The sequence below is a fragment of the Drosophila simulans genome, chromosome 2R (genome assembly GCF_016746395.2).
Source record: "Drosophila simulans strain w501 chromosome 2R, Prin_Dsim_3.1, whole genome shotgun sequence".
NCBI classification, from domain to species: domain Eukaryota; kingdom Metazoa; phylum Arthropoda; class Insecta; order Diptera; family Drosophilidae; genus Drosophila; species Drosophila simulans.
Window position 1 is genome coordinate 9,591,788 of NC_052521.2, and position 23,809 is coordinate 9,615,596.

The window sequence follows — 23,809 nt, forward strand, 5'->3', positions numbered from 1 at the left end:
TGGCTTTTTACATCTGTGCTCGATGTTCATTGTAAAGGAAGAGATATTAAAAGTAATTAGCTGAATAATTACGAAAATCAATTTGAAAAAACATTACTTACATATATCAACACGGAAGGTTTTTTATTTTTTTTATTTATTTTAATAAGCATATTGATCCAGATCGTTATTTAAATAGAATACTGCTTACAATTGCATTCCCTGAAAAATTACTAATACGCCCCGTAGTCCTTGGCAACTCTCCCCGAAAAATATCGCTCATACGCCTGGTAGGCCCTGGTATAATGTTTCAACGATCTGGCAACACTCTTCGCACATATTTTTGTGAATGAAAAAAGCTACAGCTAGTGAGCTTTACTCCATCAGGAAGTGGAAAGCTCGCTCAATGCAACCAGCGACATTGAAGATGCTCCCGCAGAGAGAAAGTAGAAGTCTGTGGTAGGAGAAGGGTGATGGGTTTTGGTTTTTGGGTTGCTTGTTTTGCCGAGAGGGCTCTTGTGGGCCGAGCACGAGGTCTGGCATATGCCGCGTTGAATCCAACGATTTTGTTTGTTTTGATTTCGCTGCGCTTCGGCCTTTGTCGTTGTAGCTGCTGCTGTTTCCACTGCCACCGCCACTGCTACAGCTGCTGCTGCTGTGTCGTCGGCACTTTAGCATCGTGTTATTTTTATGCTTGCCCGCACGAGAAGCTGTCGCTTTCCTCCTGCCACTCGCCACATTTTCCACTTTTCCGCTCAGTCGACAGCAGGACATCGAACAGTGCAAGTCGCGTGGTCGCGCTTTTCCGATAACTCGCCTGTGGTTGTTGCTCGTGTGACTCTGATTCCGACTGCTGCTGCTGCTGCTGCAGTGGCACGTGAAGTTCTGTGTGGACTGCCTAAAGTTTCGATTCGTTGTCGTCGTCGCCTGCGTGTCCTTGCCGCATCCTTAGCCTTGCTCACGGTCGCCCGCCCGAGAGCCAATTGAATGCACTAGCCGTGGTGTGCGGGGGTTAGGTAGGGGGAATTGAAGCCAGCATAACCCCGAGACATTTGCAATCCGTGCATTAGCATTAGCATAAAGTGCCTGCCTGGATATTGACGCACAATCGCCGGATAACGAGAGATGCCCTAAGCCCCGGAAAAGCAGCAAGCCAACAAACCAGCAACCAAGGCTGCAGGTGCACCAGCGCCAGCAGCAGCGGAAGTGCCTGCCAGACGACAAAAAAAGAAAATGCATTTAGTTTTCCAGTAGAGTGAAACGCAGCAGAGATGAGCGAACGGGGCAGCGGGGGAGCGGTGACGGGGGGGCGGCATGCTCGCGTTAGTCCAACGCCAGGACGTGGCAGCAAGATTGCGTATACGCCGTGTCCGCGCTCCGAACCGCCGCAGGATCTGGCGCTCGCCGTTCCGCCGCCGCCGCGCAACTGCCTGGCCATCCCGATGTCCTCGCTGCAAACGGCCAATGGACCCGGCACAAAAGGTGAGTCTAGGTCCTTGGGTCACACGATTGGGGCAATCTGCTTAACCCTCTAGCCACCAAGGTCGGATGCATTTCTATTCAGCCTTTGTTCGGCTTTCTATGTTATGAAACTTTAAAGAGTTGCACAACCCATGAAGTTTTCGTGGCGCCAGCAAAATGTTTCGGGCTTCAATTCAAGGAATTGATATAATATATAAATAGAGAGTATTTGCTTCTTTAACTACGAATTTCATTGAGATTAAAGAAGTTATTTAAGGTGGGTTATTAGAGGGTTAAGCCTATATTGGCTAAGAACAAGTGCAGCGGCCTGGGAAAATGTCTTATTCAAGCACTTGGCATTTGTGGGCTAATGAGCGTGTGGAGACACAATGTTGGCATGTAATTGTTCTAGTTGTTCCGCAGGTTTCTGAATTCAGAATTCAACAAGAGGACTGGCAATCGAAGCATTTGTCCCTGGCAATCAAAACGAATCATACTCGAATGATACTTATTTTCACCTTGGATGGTTCACCCTTCTCAACGATCGTCCCATTCCCTTCGATTCATTTTCCTTCTTCGCACAAATTTGCATGCCAGTTTTTTGTTTTTTTTTTTGCAGCTGGCGTTGGGCGGCACGTGACTTTGATTGTCATTTCATTGTCTTCGGCAATCATCAAAACGCAAACAGAAATTTTTCGATTTTAAAGAAGCGCTGGGAAAAACTGGCAGCGGAGCGGGGGAAATGGATGACAGAGGCCGACGCTGATGTCTGGCGCATCAAATCGATTGGCAATTTGTCAGCGCTGATTGCAAACAACGCGATACAGAGGAAAGTTGAAAGCAAACTTGGGAATTTCTATTGCAGATCGCAGAATTAGATTTGCATGCAACCGAAATAGAATGCAACGAAGTTATGGGACTTTTAATCGAAACAGGAAAACATTATACTTTGCGAAAAATATATTTCAGATTTTAAGCAACAAATGCTTTCTTGATAAATACTAATTTTTCTAGTAATAGTAAAATAATAAGCTTACTTATAAAACTATATAAAAATGAGGCATATTATCACATACCTAACCTTTAATTCTTAAATGTTGATATATATACTATACTATACCTTTTGTATTGAGTCATTATATTTTATACAATGCTCTTACAATCATTTTAACTGCCAAATAGTTAGCTTTAAACCAACAAGTTTTAGTTTTATTTCCACTGCAGCTGACACGTGAAATACAATCAAAAGTTTGGCGAATAATAAAATTAGTTTGATTTGTATGCCCTGTAGCTGTGTGAGCGATTTAAGCGATCTGAACACGTTGCTATTTATCTTGATAATGTGAGATAATGTAGTGACAGTAAATATCCCATTCCCATCGCTCACAATTAGGCGAACTGCAGTTTTCAGAATTTGCAGCTGTCAACGCAGCCGTACACGTACATATTGCAAATAAAGCAATGCAAAGCCGAGAACAGAAACATCGGCGTACTGGAAAAGCAACGACAATGAAATCCGCCAACGGCACTGCAACTTAATTTAAAATTTATGGTCCCATCGCCCGGCAAGGAAAGCAGAGCACCCAGTTTGGCCCACAACTATAACAAAAACGGGCAACGAGCAACTGCAGCAAACTGGAAAATGTTGTAAGCACACTTGCTCGTAATTATAATTATGCTCAAAGTGACCCACAAAGTACAAGACTTGAGACGAGCGATACATGGATACGGATACGTACATACATATAGATACGGATGCGGATGGATACATGTCGTTAATCTGACCCACTGAACGGGTCTGTGGCTGGAATTTAATAGGAGACCTCTCCTCTCAACCAGGATGGTTAATTAATATTTGCCCAGCCGGCTAGAAAAAGTCAATATGAACGTCCTTCTCCCGCAAAGTAGGCAACAGCAACCGCTTCGCTCTCTCGACGGACAACACTGCGTATGATTTATGCAGCGTTTTCCAGGAGCTGTTGCATATGCATGAGCAGCATTTGCGGAGCCGCAAAAAAATGCAGAAAAAATACATGTGGCGTTGGCAGCGAAATAGGAGTACAAATAGAACCGCATAACAATGCGAAATTGCGAAAAGCTAACAAAACAGTAAATTGAAAAGCCAAACAGAAGCAAAGAAATCCAGTGGACAATCAACCACCGAAGGCAAATCCCCTCGAGCTATTTCAATATACGAAAATCCATTTAAATGCCCACCTACCCGCCGTTCAGGGTATTTTCCGAGCCGAGCAACAGTCATTGGAAGCCTGCCAAACGCCGGAATCATTTGGTGGTGGGTGTGCGGTGGCCAAAAGGACGTGGACAGGAGCCACCTGGACAATGACAACGCTGATAAGTAGCTGGCGACATGGCAGACCACTTCATTTATCAAAATTTATGACTCTGCCAACATTCGCGTGGTAATTTGTGCAACTGTGTGCGGCTACTGCAGCTGTTTCTCTGGCCAACTCCCGCAGTTGATAACCCTTTTTATTCCTCTCGATTTCTTGGCCAGCATCGTCTTAGCCTTGGACTCTTACAGCAGAGGTCAGGAGTTGAATTGAATCTTTTGGCAGCGATTGTCACTGACAAGCAAAAGACACGGCCCAAAGCAGGGCTAAGGTCGAGCTCATTACAGCTGATTCCGGAGAAAAGGATATATGTATATATGTGTCCTAGATGTTTCTAGTATAAATACAGCTGGGCAGCCAAAGGCTGCTGTCATTCGTATTTGATGGCAAGTTGGATTAAATCTCAATGGGGGATAAATTGTGTTCGGTGGCCGGCAGCCAAATGCGAAGGGGATTTGGGGATCAGATGGAATAAGAGCAATCGTAAGCTCTTCCATGAATCAAATGTAAACTTAAATATAAGTTCAACAAGCAGGATGCTTGTGTTATAAAGATTTATTTGTGGTGCACTTAGCTATAAAGTACCCATTCAAAATAGTTGAAAATCAATTTATATGGCTTTCTTAAGTTAAAATGTTCTTAAATTGAAAATTGACAAAATTTGTAAACTTAAAGCTAGCAAAAATGTCAAAGTAAGATAGTTTAAAACTTGTAATTTTAGAGAATGTGTATCTCTGCTTTCAAAGATTAGTTTATGTGCATAGCCATTAATATCTACCATTATATAAGTATATTTCTCTTAGGCACTTTTTCTTCCTCGATGTCATGCCATATTAGGCACTTAAGTAGCTTAACCAACATCTCTCGTTTTTCTCCTAAATCCACTTTGCAAACCTTATTCTTCACGCTCTGATTTATACGGAAAGCAAGAAGCCCATAAAGGAGTATGCTGGATATTCTTTTGATATAAGTACGTTCATTCTAGCAATAAAAATCGTTAATGCATATGGCGCGGCATTTCGCGGAGCCCGGCTAAGGACTCCATAAAACCCTTTTTTAGCCATCCAGCCACCGAATGTCTGCATTTACGATGGCGGATTCCGGCGAGGACCTACTGCACCACACGCTCACGTGGAATTTATGTGCTGGCCACGCCCCCAATGGCTGTTCCTCTCGGTGGAAGAATGATGAAGGACGGAGCAAATGAAATGAATGCCAAGGAATGGTTCTCCTCCTGGCAGAAATTTACTTCCCTCCTTCTGTGTTCCATTTTCAATTGAAAGTCACGTAAATAAAGGTCGGACTTTGGGGTGCATAAAAAAACAGTGAATATCCTAGATAAATAAATATGTAAGTAACATTAAATACATAGATGTATATTTCAAGCAGCGGGAAAACTTAAACTTTAATAAAAAAAATGTATACAGATAGAATAGATATAAAAAAGGCACTGTTTAACTTAAAATCATAACGAATGTAGTTAGACTTTTGTAGTTTTATAAAATAACTTACGAATACATTTTGTTCAGTGTAGGAATTAAGCTCTGCAGTTTGGCCCAAGATATTTTCCCTTTTACCGAGTAACCCAAAAACTTACGGGCTTCAATGAGTTTTGAGCCAAGCCGGAAAATGTCTTGAAATTGTGTCATGCGAAAATAAGCCGAACAACTTTCTTAGTTGCCTGGGAAAGTCCCTAAGCCAGGATCAGGCTTCCTTCCCCCCTCACCATTGCTTCTAATTTAATTAATTATTTATGCTTTTCTCTACTCTACGGCATGCAAATGCAATATAGATGCAAGGCGAGCCGAAACAAAATTGAGTTTTCAAGTTGCATGGACTAGCACAAGGATATACAGAAGGATATGTGTACACTAGTATACTGCAGGCATATTGGTGATGAATGCGAAGCTTTTAGGATGAAAAATCGCTGAGGGCGGCGCTCTGCATCCCCAGTTCCATCCGGAATTGGTGTCTCACAATTTGTTGGTTTTTCGCACAAAGTTTCGACATTCATCACTGTGCTGGTGATAAGCCATTCTAATGAGCCTGGCCAAGGACGAAGGACAGCGGTATTAGTTCGTCTTCAAAAGGACAGAGTTCAGTTCTTGTGGGAATAATTGATTTGTTTCGGCCGTTAGGCGAGATTAATGGTCTTTTCAGTCAATCTCGAGCAAATAAATACTTCACCAGAAAGATTCATATTCATTTCAATAGCCCAAGAAATCGATAAAGGACATCGCTTGGACACTCAAACCCCAATCATAACAATCAGAAACCACATCCATATCCTGCTCCACTTTCTCTACTCGCATCTAATTGCATTTTGCGGCTTTCCTGGCCACCAATTTGTTTGGCCAGTAAAAAATTAGTCGCAAATTACTGCGGAAATTGACAAATTTGAAAAAACAAGCGCACAAATAATGGCCATAATTAGCAGTAGTTGGCCAACTGGAAAGAACCACACACAGTCCACAGTCAAGGCCATATTTTACATATAAAATATGGCTTATAAGCAAAAAAAGATGAAACGAGTGTGGGTATAAAATTGATAGAAAAAGTGGAGACTGAGAACGATTATTCAAATTAAGTTGGCTATATTTATTAATAGCTTTAATATGCAAATTATAAAATTGATACTTCACTATATCTTCCATTAATATTTTTATCATTTTAAGTTCTTAAAACTTTCATTTATTTATCCACATTTATCAAAATGGACTGTAACTTTTTGAAAGATTTATTTTTTAACAGCAAGCTAAATTTAATTTAGCAGTAAATACATTTTTATAAGCCAATGAATGATGGTTGTTGATTTATGGTGTCATCCACAACAGAGCATTTCGTTCAGCCGCCAACATTTTTGCATAATAAATTTCTCAATTTTTGATTTTGTATTGTTGGTAGGGGGGGCTGTAATTTTTCGTGGCCCAAAAGATGTGTCAACGGCAGCCACATAAATATCCACTCACTCCCTTGTTTTCAGGGTCTTTTCTTTTGATTTCAGCGCTGCGTATGAATAATGACAGTAAAAATTAGTTTGGGATTTCATTTTGTCACACAACAATGAAAGGGACAGAGTAAAACTGAGTGACAAGTCTCAAAGTCTCATAGTCTCATATCAGCGATTATGGCCGAAAAAGGCTTTAGACCAAATGCTATTTTAAGGCTAATTTATGGTCTATTTTTGCAAGTACGTGAGGCCAAAAAGGTGACGGCTAAGGTGTCTGTGGTTCAGTTTCTCTTCAGAGTTCGCGTCGAAGTGCAGTATGTGTCAGAAGGCAGTGCAAAAAGCCTGGGAGATGAACAAATTCCAGCTAAATATGGACTTTGAGCCAACCGTTCTCGATTGCGAAAGAACGCATCCGAAGCGCAACAAATTGGCCAACCTGATGCACTGGCTCAAGAAGCTCAACGAATGCCCCCCGGAGCCACTGAAATGCGACTATATGAGTGAGTGGCACATTAACTGGGAAATATATTCGGTTTAACCCCCCCATTTGCCTCTAAGTGCAAACCGATTTCGTATAATTTGTGAAAATCGCATTTTGTGCGTGCTCTTGGCCAATCTTGGCCAACGTTTGGGCATCGAGAATGTGTAGTATAGTACATACTATGTATATGGCCGACTGTTTGTTATGGAAGGTTATGGCCACTTGTGTCAGCATTCCCGCATAATGGTAGGGAATTATTTATACATCAGCATTTTGGCTCCTGCCAGTGTGTAGAATGTTGTATGCCACAATTGCCATGTGTGTGCGGCATAATTGCATATGCGAGCCACTTTATTGTGGCCAAATCCTATGCAAATGGCAAATATCCTGGCCTAATGATGGGAAAATTCGCCAAAGGATGTGCGGTCAATGTGAATTATGAATGATGTATGAGTGTTCTTTTTTTTTTAATGGGATAGCATTTAGATTTTACAGTCAGTGCTTCGAGTAATTGGTATTAGATTGGCAAAGAATATAATTTTTATTGGTATAATTCATTCAATTGAAACTATAATTAGTAATCTTACATATTTCTGGCAAATATGATTACTATTAAATAGATCTTAGGTATTTCTCAGTTTTAACTTAAGCTCATAAATTATTTAGACATTTACATTTCACCTTTGATTAGACGATTACATTTTTGTAAGAACTGATGGCTCATATTTTATTTTAATATTTATTCTTTTTTAAAACAAACAGATATATAACATAAGATATCTTGAAATTTTTGAGATATTTTCCATTGACATGCTGTTTAAAAGTATCTTTATCAGTTTGCGTGGCTTAAGTGCTTCTCAACAAGCTGTGTGCATCTGTTGTACATTGATTGTACAATTGTATCCGTCTGTACATTTTTATAACCATAAATAACTAATAGTACAAAACTTGTTTACCATAAAAGTTTGCCGCTTGTTCAAATGGGAGAATAATCAGCAAGTGTCGCCATAAACTTCACTGCAGTTTGTGCTCCTCCTTCTCCTCCTCCTTCTCCTCCTCCTTCTTCTTCATCTTCTGCACACAGATATCGCCAGCACGCACACACTCGCACTCACACACACACACACAGACAAACCGGGAGGAAACTCACACATACACACACACAGGCGCAGATGAACAAACAGTTTCCGGCCACAACATTTACGCGCATTTTCATTGCGATTTCGCTGCTGGTTTCGGCTGCCTCTTGGTATTTACACGTAATTTGCACAGCATTTTTCAATTTTATGTGCTCGGAAATGGTATGACGTCGTTATTTATGCTCTGCCTTTTGTGCAGGGCATTTCCCCCCGCCCCTTGCCCCTGTGCCCCTTTGATGTTGGCCATAAAGTGACGAAAGCAGCTGCGAAAATTGAAACTGATGCAGGCAGAGGCAAAATGCTGACACAGATTTACTTGCAATTTGCCAGCCATTTTCCCGATGCTATTCCAAATTTTTTTGTGGTGACTGGTGTTAATGGAATTTTAAATTCCATACCGTAAATGGGGCAAAGTAAGCCGGCAGCTGACATCGGGGATACCCAGGGATTCGATTGGTATTTACTGCCTGATAGATGGGCACTAGTCCAGCGTCCCCATCCACCGTCAATAGCTCCTAGTTTCCCTGCCCATCAATCGGCTATCTGCAAACTGACGGACCCCTTATCAAAATCAAAACCGAAGCCAAAGTCTGTTTTTATCATTTATCTGGACTGACAGCTCGGACACATGATGGCTGGCTGTTCGTAGTGGAGTCGGAATTTTTGAAGAAGTTGTCATGTGATTGTTAGTCACAAAATAAATTGTGGAGGTTTTCGAGTGCTGTAGGTGTTTAGACACCTTCTTGACCTTAAAAAGCGCCTGAAGGACGAATCGTTCTGTAAATTGAAAGTTTCATTCATTAAATACACACAGCACCCTTAAATAATATAGGGTATAAAGAATATTGGTTGTTTAATTTAACAGCACGTAAATATATTATTATATATGCACAGAAATATCTACTTAGAAGTTCTTTATCATAAAGTGTAAAGATAAAGTGACATGCAATGCATAACATAAATCACATTCCTCTATTAATATGCCCATCCATCTGTACTAATGACCAGCACTTCGAGCACACCCCCTGACACCCAGTAAACATGGGTGGAGTCATGTTGTGACTGTCATCGCTGGCAGATTTAATAACCAAACTAGACATTGTCTAAACGAATGTCATAAATTAGACGCAGCGCTTCCATTTCCATTTAAATGTGGGGTGAATCAGAAAGCCATGCCGTATAACTAACAATTAAGATAACATTTGCCTGGTTAAGCAAACTTAGCCCACTACTACAAACTAAATTAGAGTCGAAGTGCCGGGGGAATTTTCGTTTGGGGAAAATAGCTAGACACAATTACGTGCCAAGCACCAACTTCCTGGGGAAAATCAAGAACAGAACGGTGGAAGTTACGACCAGCTTAAACGCACTGCCAAATGAAACTAAAAGGCTGGGAGATATATATATATATATATAACAGCAAATTTATGCACACGTTAAGCAGCTCATAACGGGCAACTTAAAAGCCAACTAAAGATGCACAATGGGTGGATGATGGAGACACTTTCACCTCAAGTGGGCCATGAAAACGGAATTCATTTAAATTTATGAAGCGTGGAAATTCATTTGGATCACAGGTTTAAGTACGTGGCAATAGGACAACATGTTCGTTTCGCTCGCTATTTAATAAAACACTAAATCAAGTCCACGGAAAATTATCTATGTGGTCATCAAACAAGAGGCAAAACAAAACCGCAAATGATCCTTAAAAACGGGAGCAAATATATAGGTAAATACATTTTCATTGACCACAATGTTACAGCAGTAGATAAACCCCATTTCTCTGAGTGCACGATTGCGGTTTATACTGCATTTCTTTGGCTGATTAACTTTGTTTTTGCCGAGCACTTAGTGGCAAGTTGCGTGTTTGTTTGCCGCAGTCCAAAATGCAGTAATGTTGCATGCAGGCAGGGGAGAAGTGAAGGGAAGTGGAGGTTGGGGCTTAGACAGTTTTGGTCTGTGGCAGGGTCATCTCACATAGGCAGGCCCCACTGCATGACAACTGCGGTGACCGGGGTCCTGGGAGCTGGGAAATAGGAAATGGAGGCGGCTTAGACACATGTAAATCACAGCGGCTCCCTCGAGTCCTCCTGCCAGTTAAAGCCACAAAAATGAAAGCCTTTCAAATACGGATGCACCTGAACTGGGGATTTGGCCAGCTGCACAAGAAATACCAACCAAATTTATGGTTCACTTTGCTGTAGACATAAGTCTAAAACAAGATATAAATATTCAAGGATTATTTTCAAGGTCCAAGCTGAGCGTGGTAACAGAAGTGTCCAAAATATCCTTCAAATTAATTATAGTCATTCGGAAAATGTCAAAATCACTTTGCAGAGGCTTGTGGTAAACTTTGATTATATATCAAAGACCAAGCTGCCGGAAAATCAACTAAGTACCGTAAAGAATGGATATATACCCTATACAATCAGCAAGTTATGAGCGACCAATTAGGCTGAAGCCACAGGACGAGCAGCAAAAAGCAAATGACTTCCGGATGCCAAAGAAAAACTTTTCCCTGAGAGAAACTTTGAGGCAGTGGGGGAAATTCCGGGAAAAGGAACAACACATAATCAATAAAAACTCGAGCGGAGCACAGAACACGCAGCACAAAAAAAAAAACACACCAATACAAAGAACTCAACGGTGAACAGGAGCCATGAAAGGTATAAAAAGAGAAACAAAAAGCTACAGAACACAAAGCTGGCCAATTATGGATGGGAACAATACATACCCCTTTCTAAGAGAAGTGACTAACTAACTGACTTAGTAACTTAGTTGTTTAAAGTTTAAAGGGGTACCTCATTTTCTTCCTTTGCTTCAGGCCACTAAAATTTAATATCAATTGTTTAATTCTCTTAAACTATAAACTAATATGCCCGCCAACTTCTGCATTTTAATGGGAAGGCCCATAGAAGTGAGCACTCAGTCTGTGGATTTTCATTTGTGGGCAGCTTTACGTTTTTGCTGTGTTTTTTTTTCCTGCTTCCGAAGCATTTTCGATTTCATTTTCACTTGTCATTAATTGGTCGAGCCGTGAGGACATAAAAGCGTATTCCCACACATGAAATATATATAAACAATGCAATAAATATTTGATTAATAAACAACAAAAAGCATAGCATACGAGCGTCCGTTGAAAGTCCGTCCCACACGGCGTATACGCAACAAGTGACGAACAGGAGCTTTTCGCAGTGCTGCGATGTCTCTTGGCTGTAAAATTTCATAAGTTCATAAGAACAGAAAGTTAATGAAAAATGCTCGCCCAGCGAACGATGAGCGATCTGACATCGACCACAGCGCCTTGTCAGCAGTCGCGTCGGCGGAAAAGCGGAAAAGCTCTCCAAGTGCCAGTTGATTTCTTGTCGCGTCGCAGGCAAAACGTTTTCATATTTCGTATGGTTTTCATTTACCCTGCGGTTCACCGAAAAGAGCGTGTGTATATTGGAAAAGCATTAATGGGCGATAAGGTCTATCAATCGCTCTATTTATTGAACGAGATGGATGACTCATAAATAAGTGTCGCGCTTTAGGCAATCGAACGAGAAATTAAACTAATTAAAATATTACGCATACGCCCCGAGCAAATACAAATTCGCTACGAAACAACAAAGGTGTCACTGTGTCCTGTGTGCGTCCGTGTTAATCGCTTCTGGCCAACTGAAACCAGTCGAAACTGGTTGGTGAGTCGGCCAAGAGCCGCGAATGTGGGCCAAATAAAAATGCAAAATATAAAGTCATATACATAAAATATATATCTTGATAAATGCCCATTTGGAGCAAAAACACAAGCGAGTCAAGTGCTTATCGCTTAATACTATCTATAAAGTGACAAAAATTCTGCAAATAACTGAGTGTAATTAAAAAGTGTAAAAGCAAAAGGCTAATTTTAGATACAGTGGCTTTTTTTTAAGTTTATAGAAAAGCGATGAATAAGATATAACTTCGAATCAATAATGAACTAATTTACCATTTCAGCTTGTAGCTTGTTTATCTCTAAATAACCGGCCTCATGTATCTATATGTATGTATGGCTATACGCAGATCCTGCACGATACGCAATCATTCATGAAAATAATTGAGCACAGATATATGCACACAAACACAATGCAGCTGTGGGGTTAAATTGTAGCCAAGGTCAAGGGCCGTTAATCCCATGACCTAGTGCACAAAAACACAAAGAAACCAAAAACACAGCACGCGCATTTTAGCCCCCCCGAAATGAAAATCTAATTTTATAAATTTCGTGGCTCTACCTCTTGCTCGATTTGTATTTTGGCAAAAGCACAGAACGCAAAATTTGTGTGTCATTAGCTTGTTTATTTTTGGCCAGAAAATTCCGCACAATTTTCTTCTCGGCTGGGTTATTACCTCTCACACTTGGCTTTGGCCTCTTGCTTGTGATATGTGGCCCTCATTTAATGATGGACATTATTGGTGTAGCCGAGCTCGTAAAGCGAATTAATTATACTCATAGTTGGGCAAGCCACTTGAAAATGGTGTAAAATGTTTACGATCCCATTCTTTGTGGCTCATCGTTTGGTTTTCGCTTGAGTTGATGGTTGACTTGGTTAATGGATTTAGCTGGGGTATCATCATCGTGGAGGAAATCGACTGCCAAAGGCAATGCCCAAGTGACTGCGAAACGTATTATGCCCAAGTAATGCCCTTTGGCAGTTTAACCAGCGGCACCACAGGGCGTATGAGCAATATTTTGAATGGCTTGTTTATTTGCCTTGAACTTAATAGTCTTATCATTTGGCGAAGTGTTGCAAGTTGACCAAGACTTTGTAAAGAGACTTCATTATTCTTTTAATTATAAAAAATCCAATGCTGCAGTTTTTATTATTATTATTCAATAAATGCAAGCTGCCATAGATTTCAATTAATTTTACGCTTAATTTTACTTTGCTGACTGTTCTGAAATTTCCGTTGAGCTTTCCCTTTTTTAATGCTTCATTTAAGCCAGCAGGCTGTTTATAAATGGCCACAGCCCATTGTTGGCTAAGCACTTTTCAATTTCTGCCCGCCCACGCGTCCTGCCACGCCCCTACGCTGTTCCAGCGAACAGCTGTCTAAATTTATCGCACCAAGGCGATCAATAAGCGACCATAAAACTAATTGCGCCGTGTCTTGAACTAATTAAACTCGCACAAACACACAGTAGTAATTGCCGAGCATTTCGCATTTATTTCGCCTTTTTTTTGTATTTTTTGCGCTTCTTACGTGTTGTAGGCTAACTTGAGCCCAAGTTCGCGTATCCTGCAAGTGAGTTCGGTTCAGTTCGGTTGGGCTAAGTAATTTTGAGCCGGAAACTGGCAATTTCCGCTTGCCGTTGCCACTTACACACACACACCCATGTAAGGGCACTTGTGTACGTTCACTTAGCTTCGAAAAAGGACTTGCTGCCTTTTCGTTGGCCAAATGTACAAGTCAACGAACTCAAGTGGCTAAGTGCGAATTCGCGTGTGCGAGCCGAGTTAGAAAGCCAACACTATGGCGAGGTGGCTAAAATAAGGGGAAATAAATTGTTTAAAGATGGATAATATCGCAACTCACAACCTAATTATAATAGCAAAGAAAACTATATAATATAAAATTAAATAAATAATCTAGTCAGTACACAAATACACTTAAATGACGAGCGCGGAAAGCAATAACAAATAATTAACTATCTCTTCATTCTGGCTGTGCGACCTTGGTAAATGCAAACAAATTGCTCGACCTCTAAAACAGAAATTAAATTTAATACTGCCCCAAATAAGTGGGCAAACAAAAACGTCGCTCGGCGAAAGTTATTCAAATGAAAATCCAGTAACGACAAATCAGATAACAAAGCGCGCGGCACACGCACACAGACAAACACAACCCATCCCGAGTGGTCAGCAATTAGGAGAACCCACTGAAAACCACCAACAGCAGCCCAGCAACCACCAACCACCCACCAACCAACACACCCACCGAACATCATCAACAAGTTCACCCCACCAGACGCATTTGAGCCACCGAACTCACGATGAATTTAATGTTTCGCAAGAATTTCCGCGAGGGGGCCAGCAAAACGGGCGGCGGCGGCGGAAAGCTGCAGTCGAAGGCGAACAGGACGAAGCGCTCCCGGGACATGGGACTCGTCCAGCAGCCGGAGGAGATCCACTACAGGACCCATCTCTTCTTCTCGCCCAACCGACCCGGCTACGATGTGGGCGAAGGTAAATTGTCGTTTGCCTTGCCAAACGCAAGCACAGCAGCAGCAGCAATAGCAACAACAACGCCATTGCGAGTACAGTAGACCATCGAGAGAGTGAACAGCGTATATTGTCTATTACAATATATATTAAGTTTAAAAAATACATGAAAAAACAAAAGCTTATATAATGGTTCAATATTTTCAAAACTGATATTTATATCAGATATTTGAAATTAAAAATAAATTAAGAACAAAACTTTTTTTTAATTGTGTACAAACTATTTGTGCTATATTTCTATATTTCTTATTACAAGAAAAAGTTTATTATCTTTCTAGTAAAATCTTGTTCTAAAATACACCAAAAAGGCTTAACCAGTTTTGTTCATGATATTTAATTTAGACGCCCTTGTTCACTCTTTCGATTGCTTAGTGTCTGCATTTAAACCTAGCATACCCATTTCAATCATTCACAAACACGGCTCACCTTCCGTCTCACTCCCTCCCCTGGCGGCCCACTGGCTCCGTCCCTGTCCCACCCGATTACTTTGGTCCTTTGTAGTCGCTTGAGCCTGGTCCTCAGTTACTTGTGCTCCATTAACCAGACATTTGCATTCCAGCCATTGCAGGGCATTCAATTGAAATGTTTTCATCAATTTTACAAACGGCCACCTGACAGGTGGGACCATTTATTATGGCCACCTAATTGGGGGTCAGTTTAGCAGGGTTCTTCGTTTATTATTTATAAAACGTGAGACTGAGTGTAAGCCTAATTGAATGGTGGGAAAAAGTGCCTTATTGAGTTTCATTTGATAGTACGGCAAGCTTAACAGACTATTAAATAATCAATAAAAAAAATTTGTGATTTAGAAGTGATTATATGATAACTTTTTATTTATAACATATAAAGAGCTTCAAGATCCCAAAATTCAAAATAAAATATTAAGTTTTGATCACTAGATAGTAGACTTTTTTTTAATTTAAATTGTTTTTTATTGGATTATAAAATATAAAATATTAGAGAATTTGAATTGATTGGGAAAAAGGAAACTAAATGGTGATTCATTTTGAATGCTATTTCTTGCTAAATATTCCATGCATTACTAACCGTGAGCAGGTGTTAATTTGTTAATGGAACTTAGTTGCATTCGTGATTTGTGCAACTTTGTGTGTGGTAGTGTGTGTGGAGAGGTGAGTGTGTGAGTGCCAGCAACAGCTAATCTTGCACTTTCCAGTTGGCTTGGCTTTGGGGCACAGAGCTCGCACAGAAAGCGGAAGCAAGCGTATGTAAGTTACCATTTGATTTCGGCCCCTTAACAATATCTGCACACCCATCCCCCACTTGGCAATGACCTTGAATTTAGGCCAAAACTCAAGGTCTAAGGAGTTTTTGGCAGCATTCGTTTTGGCAGCATAGCCTACTAACCCACGAAACCGAAGAATGTGTCAAGTTCTGGAGCACACTGTTAACTAAATCAGGAAGCGTGTAGGAACTCAAATTTTAAAGTAAACGGGAAGGACATGCAATATCCTTGGAACATTTTATAAATGTTGGGTTTGAACTCCAGTTACATTCAAGAACCACTAAAAATTTCAAAGTTAGGAAGTCAAACTTTTAAAAGCCTTTAATTTACACAAGTACAAGACACTAGTACAATATTTAAGAATTTCCTCTTATAAATAAATATAAAATACATTATTCGAAGTGTAATATAAAATATGAAGCTTATCCTTAATTTTATATGGGGATAAACGGAGTAACTTCAAATATTGCAAGAGTATCCTTTAAGCCGCTTTCGTCCCTTCTCGAATTCACAAATGTAACAAGGCCGTCATATCCAGCAACCGAAACACAGATTATGATTTCACCAAACACACCCTCATTTCCCCCGCCCCGTTTTTCAGGTTTCCAGTTGTTCTGTTGTTCAGTGTTGTTTGCTGTGTGTGTGTTTTGTGTTCTTTGTGTGCATATAACATATAGTATCGAGAGCCTCCAATTTTCAGAACGATGTAGCGCCCTGTCAGGCATCCCGAGCACCCCGCTCTCGAGCACCGCCCCCTCGCTGGCCCTGCCCGGCAACCTGCCCTACGAGCTGGACATGCCGCAGCCGCTGGTCGACCGCCGGCCGTCCGTCTCCCTGATGCGCTGGAGCAGCAGCGGACCGGGTACGGAGTGCAACAGCAACAGCAACGGCAACAGCGCCAGTAACAGTTTGATCCGCCTGCAGCAGCAGACGCAGCAGCAAATGCAGCAGCAACTACAGCAGCAACTGCAGCAGCAGCTGCAGCAGCAAATGCAGCAGCAGCAGCAGCAACATCTATTGGCAACAGCAACAGCAACAACACTGGGGTACGCTGATGCAACGGTGGCCACGGCAACAACAACATTGCTAGCGGCCGCAGCTGCAGCCACGCGGCAAGGTTTGAGTCCCCCCTGAAATCGAAATATATTTGAGATCTGATCCGATGTGATCTCAACTATAGTTGTTGTTGTTGCTGCCCAAAACTCGATCAACACTAATGTCATTTGCCAGCCAGGTCACCCCGTAAACCATAAAGATAAAACACACTGACACACTCAAACAATACCCTATATGTTGCACCTCCTATCCAAAAAGAAACAAACACCCTAATACCACCCAAAGTTTCCCCAATTAACGTTTGTTGCACGTTTTACGTAGCTAACCCCACAGAGTTTCGATTTCCAAACCGGATGCTCTACAAATACTTCAATTCGTCTGTTGCAAGTTCTGTCTTGTTTATGTTTCCGTTTCCGGTTTTATTTCTTTTTTTGTGTTTCCTGTTCTCTACATCTGATTGTTGGTGATTAACTAGTGAAAATACTGAAAGCTTCTGGGGAATCACATGCACCACAAAAAGAGCTTTGGTATCGACCTCCTCTAACTCCAGCTAATCGCCTATTAATCGCAGCCTAAACAAGGATCTTAAGGCAAAGCTTTGAATCGAACATCATAGGCTTGCCGAAAGCTGATACGTTTCTTAAATATTTTTATAACTAAATGGCTAACTGTTGTGCCACTGCATTTTCGAAGGTCATTCTAATGGTATCTCACTGTACGTTACAGTGAACTTTGGTGGCGGCGCCAACTCGGGAGTCACACGAGCGGAACCAATCTCATTGGCCACCCTGGATCGCGACTGCTTCATCATTCCCGTGCACAGTGTGGACCGATTCCTGCCAGCTGGCATTCCTGTGAGTATTTTAGTTCTTATGTTTCAAAAGATTACTTAAAAACCAAACCAACGTATTTGAAAGATATTAAATATTTAAAATATTCCTTTTTCAGCTGCCCGCCTTAAGTGCCGATGGTAAGTCCGCAAGCCCTCTAAGTGTCCTGGAAGTCTCCGATCCGAAGCTGTGCATTCTGGTGCACTTGATGAGTCCCCTGGAGGCTATCGATCCGGTGATGGAGTCGCCACTAGCGCATCCGCTGCTCAAACAGCGCTCCATTGCCGCCGAATTGGTGACTGAAGTGCAGCAGGCCAATACGGCAGTGGGCGGAATGCTGCTGGCCAACATGGAGAAGAGCTGTGAGTGGAACGTAGAGGCAAACCCGTATCTAGATACATCTCATATTGATTATAACTTTCCCAGCTGAGTTCCCCTTCATCTCGTACTACCTGATCAATACGCTGCAAACGGATCCTTCCAGCTTCTATGCTGGCCTGCGCGTCTCCTCGCTGTCCAAGTTTGAGCCAAAGGCCCTCAAGTGAGTGCTCCAATCAGGCCTGCGAATCGCCCATTTATTCGCCAATCTCGTTTCTCGATTCATTGCCAGATACACTGCCGCCCACACACTGGATCTGTACAGCGAGGTGGCTGCCATTTGCCGGCCGCCGTTGGTGCTGCCCTCCAACGAGGTGGGCAGCTTCAAGAAGTCGCAGACCGCGGCCACCGGCTACATTATTAGCGTGTTCAAGGTGGGATTGTAGTGGTAGTCCAAGCGGGATTGGGTTCCGTCATGAAAAATTCAATTTTAATTCCGCAGGTTTTCGAGGGCGACGATGGCGAACGATTCGAAAAGAACTGGCTCTACTGGACTGGAGCACGGATGTTGTACAGGTACACTTGACGAAATTGTGTGCCTATGAGATACATTTATGGAGTCCTTGCTTGCAACTATTGCAAATGCTGTAAAGCAATGATTTCTCCCTGTATATCTATAAATGTTCTTTACACCAGTGCAGGTGGCTTTCATCCGAAGTCTAACTGCTGCTCCACTCATTCCAGGTACCTGCCACGTGCCGCGGGCTTAAGGCGCATCGCCCTGCACAAGAGCACCTCGCAGAAGGGCGACAAGATGTATCTGCTGGTTTGCGAGTGCGCCGAGCTGCTGAAGGACATCTCGCTGGCCGCCTTCCTGATTCCGGCGCTGCGGGCACGGCTGTGCGGATACACCGGACTCTATCGACCAATACAGGCCTTCTAGTCCAGAGCGCTGGAGTCGCGTATTTTTCTATCTGTATCTGTATATAGTGGATCTGGAGTATGGAGTAGTTGGCTATGGCTAAACCAATGCGAAACAAACACTGCAATGTGAAGGAAACTGCACCTGTTACGTGATTCTAATTCGATATTAACTAGGCCTATACAAATTTTTCAACTCTCTCTAGTAAAAGTCGGCGAAATCAGCGCTGCGAAATTGCAGGGGGTCGATGTGCCGGTGAACCCTCGATTAGGCATCTAACTTAAGTAGTAGACAATATACTCAAGGTAACTTCATATCGTGTGCTAGATTTTTCTATAAATCATATAGAGGCCAGCCCAATTAATAGGACCATATCTAGTGTGAGTTGGTAGCGAAGAACTTCCATTTTAGCCACAACAAATAGAGATTCAGTGGGAACTATATATGTATACCGATATATCAATATATCATAGTAGTAAATCACATATTTGAACGCTGAATTTTGCGCTGAAATGTAGGCTATGAAATCTGCAAACCAAAAGTCAATTCTTAGCATTAAAAACCTAAAAGATTGTCAAGCTGGGGAATGAATTTAATTGAAAGGGTTTCATCAGAGGGATGGGGGATATAGCTAACTTTGCCCAAATCTAACAGAAATCTGCCAAAGATATAAGCAAATCTAAACTCAATTTGAATCAAACAATTGTTTAAAATTGCATATTTTATATATCTAAGCAAATGATTAAGCCAAATACGATTTTCAATCAAAACATTGACTAATTATTGCTTGGCTACAGCTTGCCACTTACACTTTAGGACTTATACCGTACATAATGCCATACATTTATAACAATTGTAAATAGTTTGATGAACTTTTAAGGCACTTGCTCCGAATACACAAAAACGCCAGATTCCTGGCCTATACATATTTGAGAACTATATAATTTTGCACAATAACAACAGAATCAAAAAGTGCTGTGATAATTAAACTAAAGCAGAGCAGAGCCGCCAATGCAAAGAAAATAAAATGAAAAACCAATGAATAGGGATAATCCCAGCCATAGAACATAATTTCACCCAGTCAAAGACAATATCATTTAGCTACCATTGAATATTCACTGGTCTGTGGCTCTTCTTTTTCGAAAACAAATCCAATTATTTAGATAACCTAAAAACAGATAACTCTCAATGCTTATGCTAAGCCTAAAGCCTAAGAATATATATTAATTACCAAATGTTCGAAATTTTTTGTCACATCTTAAGCTGCAAGCTTGGAGCAAACAAACGTTTGGCGCGTTTAGCATTAATAATAAAGCGTAACACTAAAATACAATAGAGTGAGTAGTCCTTTAACCAAAGATATTGTCGAACAAGTATCCGCCACGTGGGCTCTTGAAGTCCGCCTCGCGTTTTCGATGCAGTATGTAGGCCTCGAACTTCTGCGTCTGCAATGGACCCCAATTGGCGGTGGGTTGCATGGCCATTCGGAATTTCTGTTGGACATTAGATACAGGTGGTATTTATATTTTCAAAGATATATAACCCAGTTACTCACACTGCCAAAAGTCTTTCCTGGCTGCTGGTAAATCGTGAAAAAAGCCCAGAAGGGCAGCTGCAGCACACCCAGTCCCCAGATAATCCAGCCAGCCATATAGTAGACCGGAGGATACTGAACCCCCCTGTACGTCAGAGGTTCGTAGCTAAAGAGCATGTAGACGAGGACCAGGAACATCAGACCAGGTGCCACAATGGCCCAGCAGATGCGCCAGTAGAAGCTGGTCTTCACATTCAGCATGAACTCAATGTCGCTGCAGATGCGCTTCACGCCGTAAATCCAGCCCACTGCCAACAACTCCGCAATGGCCAAGACCAGGGCTATAAAAGTGCAGCCATAAAAGTCGACGAGATTCAGTACGAACTGTCCGCCCGGAGTCATGTACACCAGGCCACATAGGAATCCAATTATCGAAGCACCCACGGCCAGCAGCCAGTGCGGCAAATGGGTGAATCGATCCTTAACCACATTCACCACCGCCGAGGCCATTCCAATATTCGATCCTATGCCCAGGACCAGGAGCATGAAGAAGAACAGCACGGCGAACAGTTGGGGCAGGTACTTAAACTTGGCAATGGCCTCGGGATAGGAGATGAACGCTAGACCAGCTCCACCCTTGACCACCTGCGAAATATCCTTGGTGTTGGTCTCAAAGGCCAGGTTGCCCAGAATTCCAAAGATGATGCAACCAGCCAGAATGGAAGTAAGCGAATCTATGGTGGTGATTATTATCACATCTCTGGAAAGGAGTGGCACTTAAAAGTGATCTGAAACTAAAGAGGTTACTCAACTTACTTGTGCACATTCTTGTTGAAATCATTGAAGGAGGCGTACATGACCAAAGTTCCGAAGCAGATAGCCAGCGAGAAGAACATCTGGGTGATGGCCGCGTACCACACGTGCGGATTGAGCAGCTGTGACCACTGGGGTTTTAGGAAGTACACAATTCCCTGCCAAGCACCTGGCAAGGTGACCGCCCGAATGAGCAGTATGACCATGATCACATATGGAAACAGGGCCAGGAAATAGGAAGCTTTCCCAGAACTGCGAATGCCCTTTGACAAAATAGTGCCGATGATCACCCAAGTGGCCAGGAGACACAAAACCAGATCCCAACTGGGAGTACCCAGGCCATTATCGTCCAGCGATTCAGGCTCCCTCAGAACCGTTTGCCTGTATACATGGTAGGTTAACTAGTGATTCTACATTCTGAAACGATCATCCACACTCACGTGAAAAACAGCTCGGCGGAGGAAACTCCCTGCACAATGGATGAGTCATTGGCAGCTGTGGCTCCCGTGGCCACGCAACTTTTGCCCCATTCCACCAGGCAATATGTCCAGGGCAAGACCTCACTGAAACTGGCCACCAAATACCTGATGGTCAAGGCCATAATGCAGGCGTAGTAGGTGGTGGCCAAGGCGGTGGAATACACCTGACCATAGGCAATTCCTAAACGAAAGAAAGAAATTGCAACCATGTTGGGAATGAAGTCCATCCAACTCACCCCTCATTATAGGTGCCATATCAAAGGCCCTGATGCAACCACGACTCGAGAACTGACCAATGATGACCTCCAGATAGTAAACCGGTCTGCCAATCAGCAGGAGCACAATCACGTAGGGTATGAGAAAGGCGCCACCGCCATTCTCCAGAGCAATGAACGGAAATCGCCAGACATTGCCAAGGCCAACGGATAGGGCGATGCAGGAGAAGAGGAACTCCACTCCCCTGCTCCACTGATCTCGCTGGCCGGATGACTCCGATTCCGCCTCACAATTTATGGTAAGCTATTAAAGACGCAGGATCTGTTATTCGAGTCCCTATGGCCCAAGGATCCCCCAGTATAGTCACCTCTTCTCCTTCCGCGCTGTAGATCACACTGCTGATGGCATCATTTGAACCTGGATGTCCTTCACTCGATCCTTGGGCTACCTTCATGTTTCGCCTGAGCTTCTGGTATTCTGCAGCATCATCCATTTTTTAGGTTTACAACTAATTTGAGGTACAAGGCAACAAATGAAATGCAGGCAGCAGACAACACAAAAGCTCAAATGCATCCAGATGGACGGCGACAAGACACAAGACGGCCTGGAACACAAAAGCTCAGTTTATATAGATCAGTGGATCAGTATAACAAGTTCATGGTTATGTGGACTCCACATAACGCTCTATTCTTAAGGGCTCCTCACAAAATCACGCGATTAAGCTATTTCCAGTTCGCCAAAAACTAGTTGGTCAACAACGTTAGGCTAATGTCAAGCTTTGACAACAGGTGACTTTCGTTAATTCGTTAGTTTATGAATTTGTTTACTCTGAATTTTATAGCTCTAGATCGTTTAGCTGGCCCGAAAATAGAAACTCGAACTTAATCCCTATTTATGATGACGGTCATTGACAGAAATTTGCATAAATTTATATATCTAGTCATCGATTTAACGCCAGGCCTCTCTTTTTTGCTTCATTTGTTGTTCAAATATTAAGTATCTTAAGTATCATACCCAGCTGGTTATTAATCCACTTCCATACAAATCACAAATCTGTTTGCACAAATTAATTATACCTATCTCAAAACGTAATTTATGAGTCTTGCTGCAGTTGACTGATAGGCAAAATTGCAATCATCGAGAGTTCAATGCGATCACAAATCACAGCACTTGACATGTCTTCTAGGTTCTGCATCTCTGGTACCAAGGTATGTCCAAATATCTGTGGAATCCGAAGAATCGCCAGAAGAATCTCTTATCTGAACGCATGCCTGTCGACTGCAAAGTGTTAGGAGCCAAATGTACACAGGGTTCGTCAACTCGATTCAAATCTAACAGCCAGACGAAAAATGTTGACACAAGCTCTTGAGAAGATTTGGGTGCTTCACATGTGGTCGGTCTGCCGTCTTATCACAATTGGCCGGGATCAAGGTACATATAAAGCCAAAGTTTGTGGGACCCAATTTCATTATTTTATTCTTTTTATCTCACTCAAAAACGCACTATTTGATCTGCAACCAGCACCACACATTCATTAAACTTATGAGTACCTTCTCTGGAACACACACAATCTGGACTTCTAGAAAGCCCAACCGTTCTTAACGAGCTGCTTGATGCGACTAACCGACATGTACCAGATAATCTACTAGGAAACCTACGGAATCCACGCAGCGGCAAAAACTGAGTTTGAAAATCGGAGAGTATGCTTTCACGATTTTTATAACGAAAAAGCATGCATACTTCCTGAATAACCAGTATTTTTAAATATTTAAGTGCAAAAGAACACGCATGT

The 23,809-nt window shown here is 42.2% G+C and overlaps 2 protein-coding genes across 10 annotated transcripts; one reads left to right on the forward strand and one right to left on the reverse strand.

Annotated features, from left to right (window-relative positions):
* Positions 1–716: 716 nt before the first annotated feature.
* LOC6734111 lies at positions 717–20,308 on the forward strand. 8 transcript variants are annotated; one of them, XM_039291925.2, is made up of 9 exons: positions 12,345–12,385; positions 14,399–14,570; positions 16,550–16,966; positions 17,632–17,759; positions 17,854–18,097; positions 18,162–18,276; positions 18,346–18,487; positions 18,556–18,629; positions 18,798–20,308. In XM_039291925.2, the coding sequence occupies exons 1-9, from the start codon at positions 12,374–12,376 to the stop codon at positions 18,994–18,996; spliced, it is 1,503 nt and encodes a 500-aa protein (XP_039147859.1). In that variant the 5' UTR covers positions 12,345–12,373; the 3' UTR covers positions 18,997–20,308. The 8 variants fall into 8 exon arrangements, with proteins under 8 accessions (XP_016027123.1, XP_039147860.1, XP_016027124.1 ...); XM_016167876.3 differs by lacking the exons at positions 12,345–12,385; positions 14,399–14,570 and adding an exon at positions 717–1,461; XM_039291926.2 differs by lacking the exons at positions 12,345–12,385; positions 14,399–14,570 and adding an exon at positions 718–1,461 and having other exon boundaries at positions 16,550–16,711.
* On the reverse strand, positions 20,211–23,673 carry LOC6734112 (sodium-dependent nutrient amino acid transporter 1). Of its 2 annotated transcripts, none has more exons than XM_039291924.2 (7): positions 23,568–23,673; positions 22,385–22,621; positions 22,038–22,320; positions 21,763–21,982; positions 21,326–21,703; positions 20,531–21,269; positions 20,211–20,468 (listed from the first exon to the last, which is right to left on the reverse strand). In XM_039291924.2, the coding sequence occupies exons 2-7, from the start codon at positions 22,508–22,510 to the stop codon at positions 20,325–20,327; spliced, it is 1,890 nt and encodes a 629-aa protein (XP_039147858.1). In that variant the 5' UTR covers positions 22,511–22,621; positions 23,568–23,673; the 3' UTR covers positions 20,211–20,324. The 2 variants fall into 2 exon arrangements, with proteins under 2 accessions (XP_039147858.1, XP_016027125.3); XM_016182269.3 differs by having other exon boundaries at positions 22,385–22,494; positions 23,568–23,667.
* Between the last annotated feature and the right edge of the window lie 136 nt (positions 23,674–23,809).

Coding starts and splice junctions, on each gene's coding strand:
- LOC6734111 (XM_016167876.3), top strand. CDS start 1,251: ATGAGCGAACGGGGCAGCGGGGGAGCGGTGACGGGGGGGCGGCATGCT. Junction 16,967..17,631: donor AGCTGCAGCCACGCGGCAAG/GTTTGAGTCCCC, acceptor TGTACGTTACAG/TGAACTTTGGTGGCGGCGCC. Junction 17,760..17,853: donor TCCTGCCAGCTGGCATTCCT/GTGAGTATTTTA, acceptor TTCCTTTTTCAG/CTGCCCGCCTTAAGTGCCGA.
- LOC6734112 (XM_039291924.2), bottom strand. CDS start 22,510: ATGGATGATGCTGCAGAATACCAGAAGCTCAGGCGAAACATGAAGGTA. Junction 22,321..22,384: donor ACAGCGCGGAAGGAGAAGAG/GTGACTATACTG, acceptor CGTCTTTAATAG/CTTACCATAAATTGTGAGGC. Junction 21,270..21,325: donor TTCAACAAGAATGTGCACAA/GTAAGTTGAGTA, acceptor ACTCCTTTCCAG/AGATGTGATAATAATCACCA.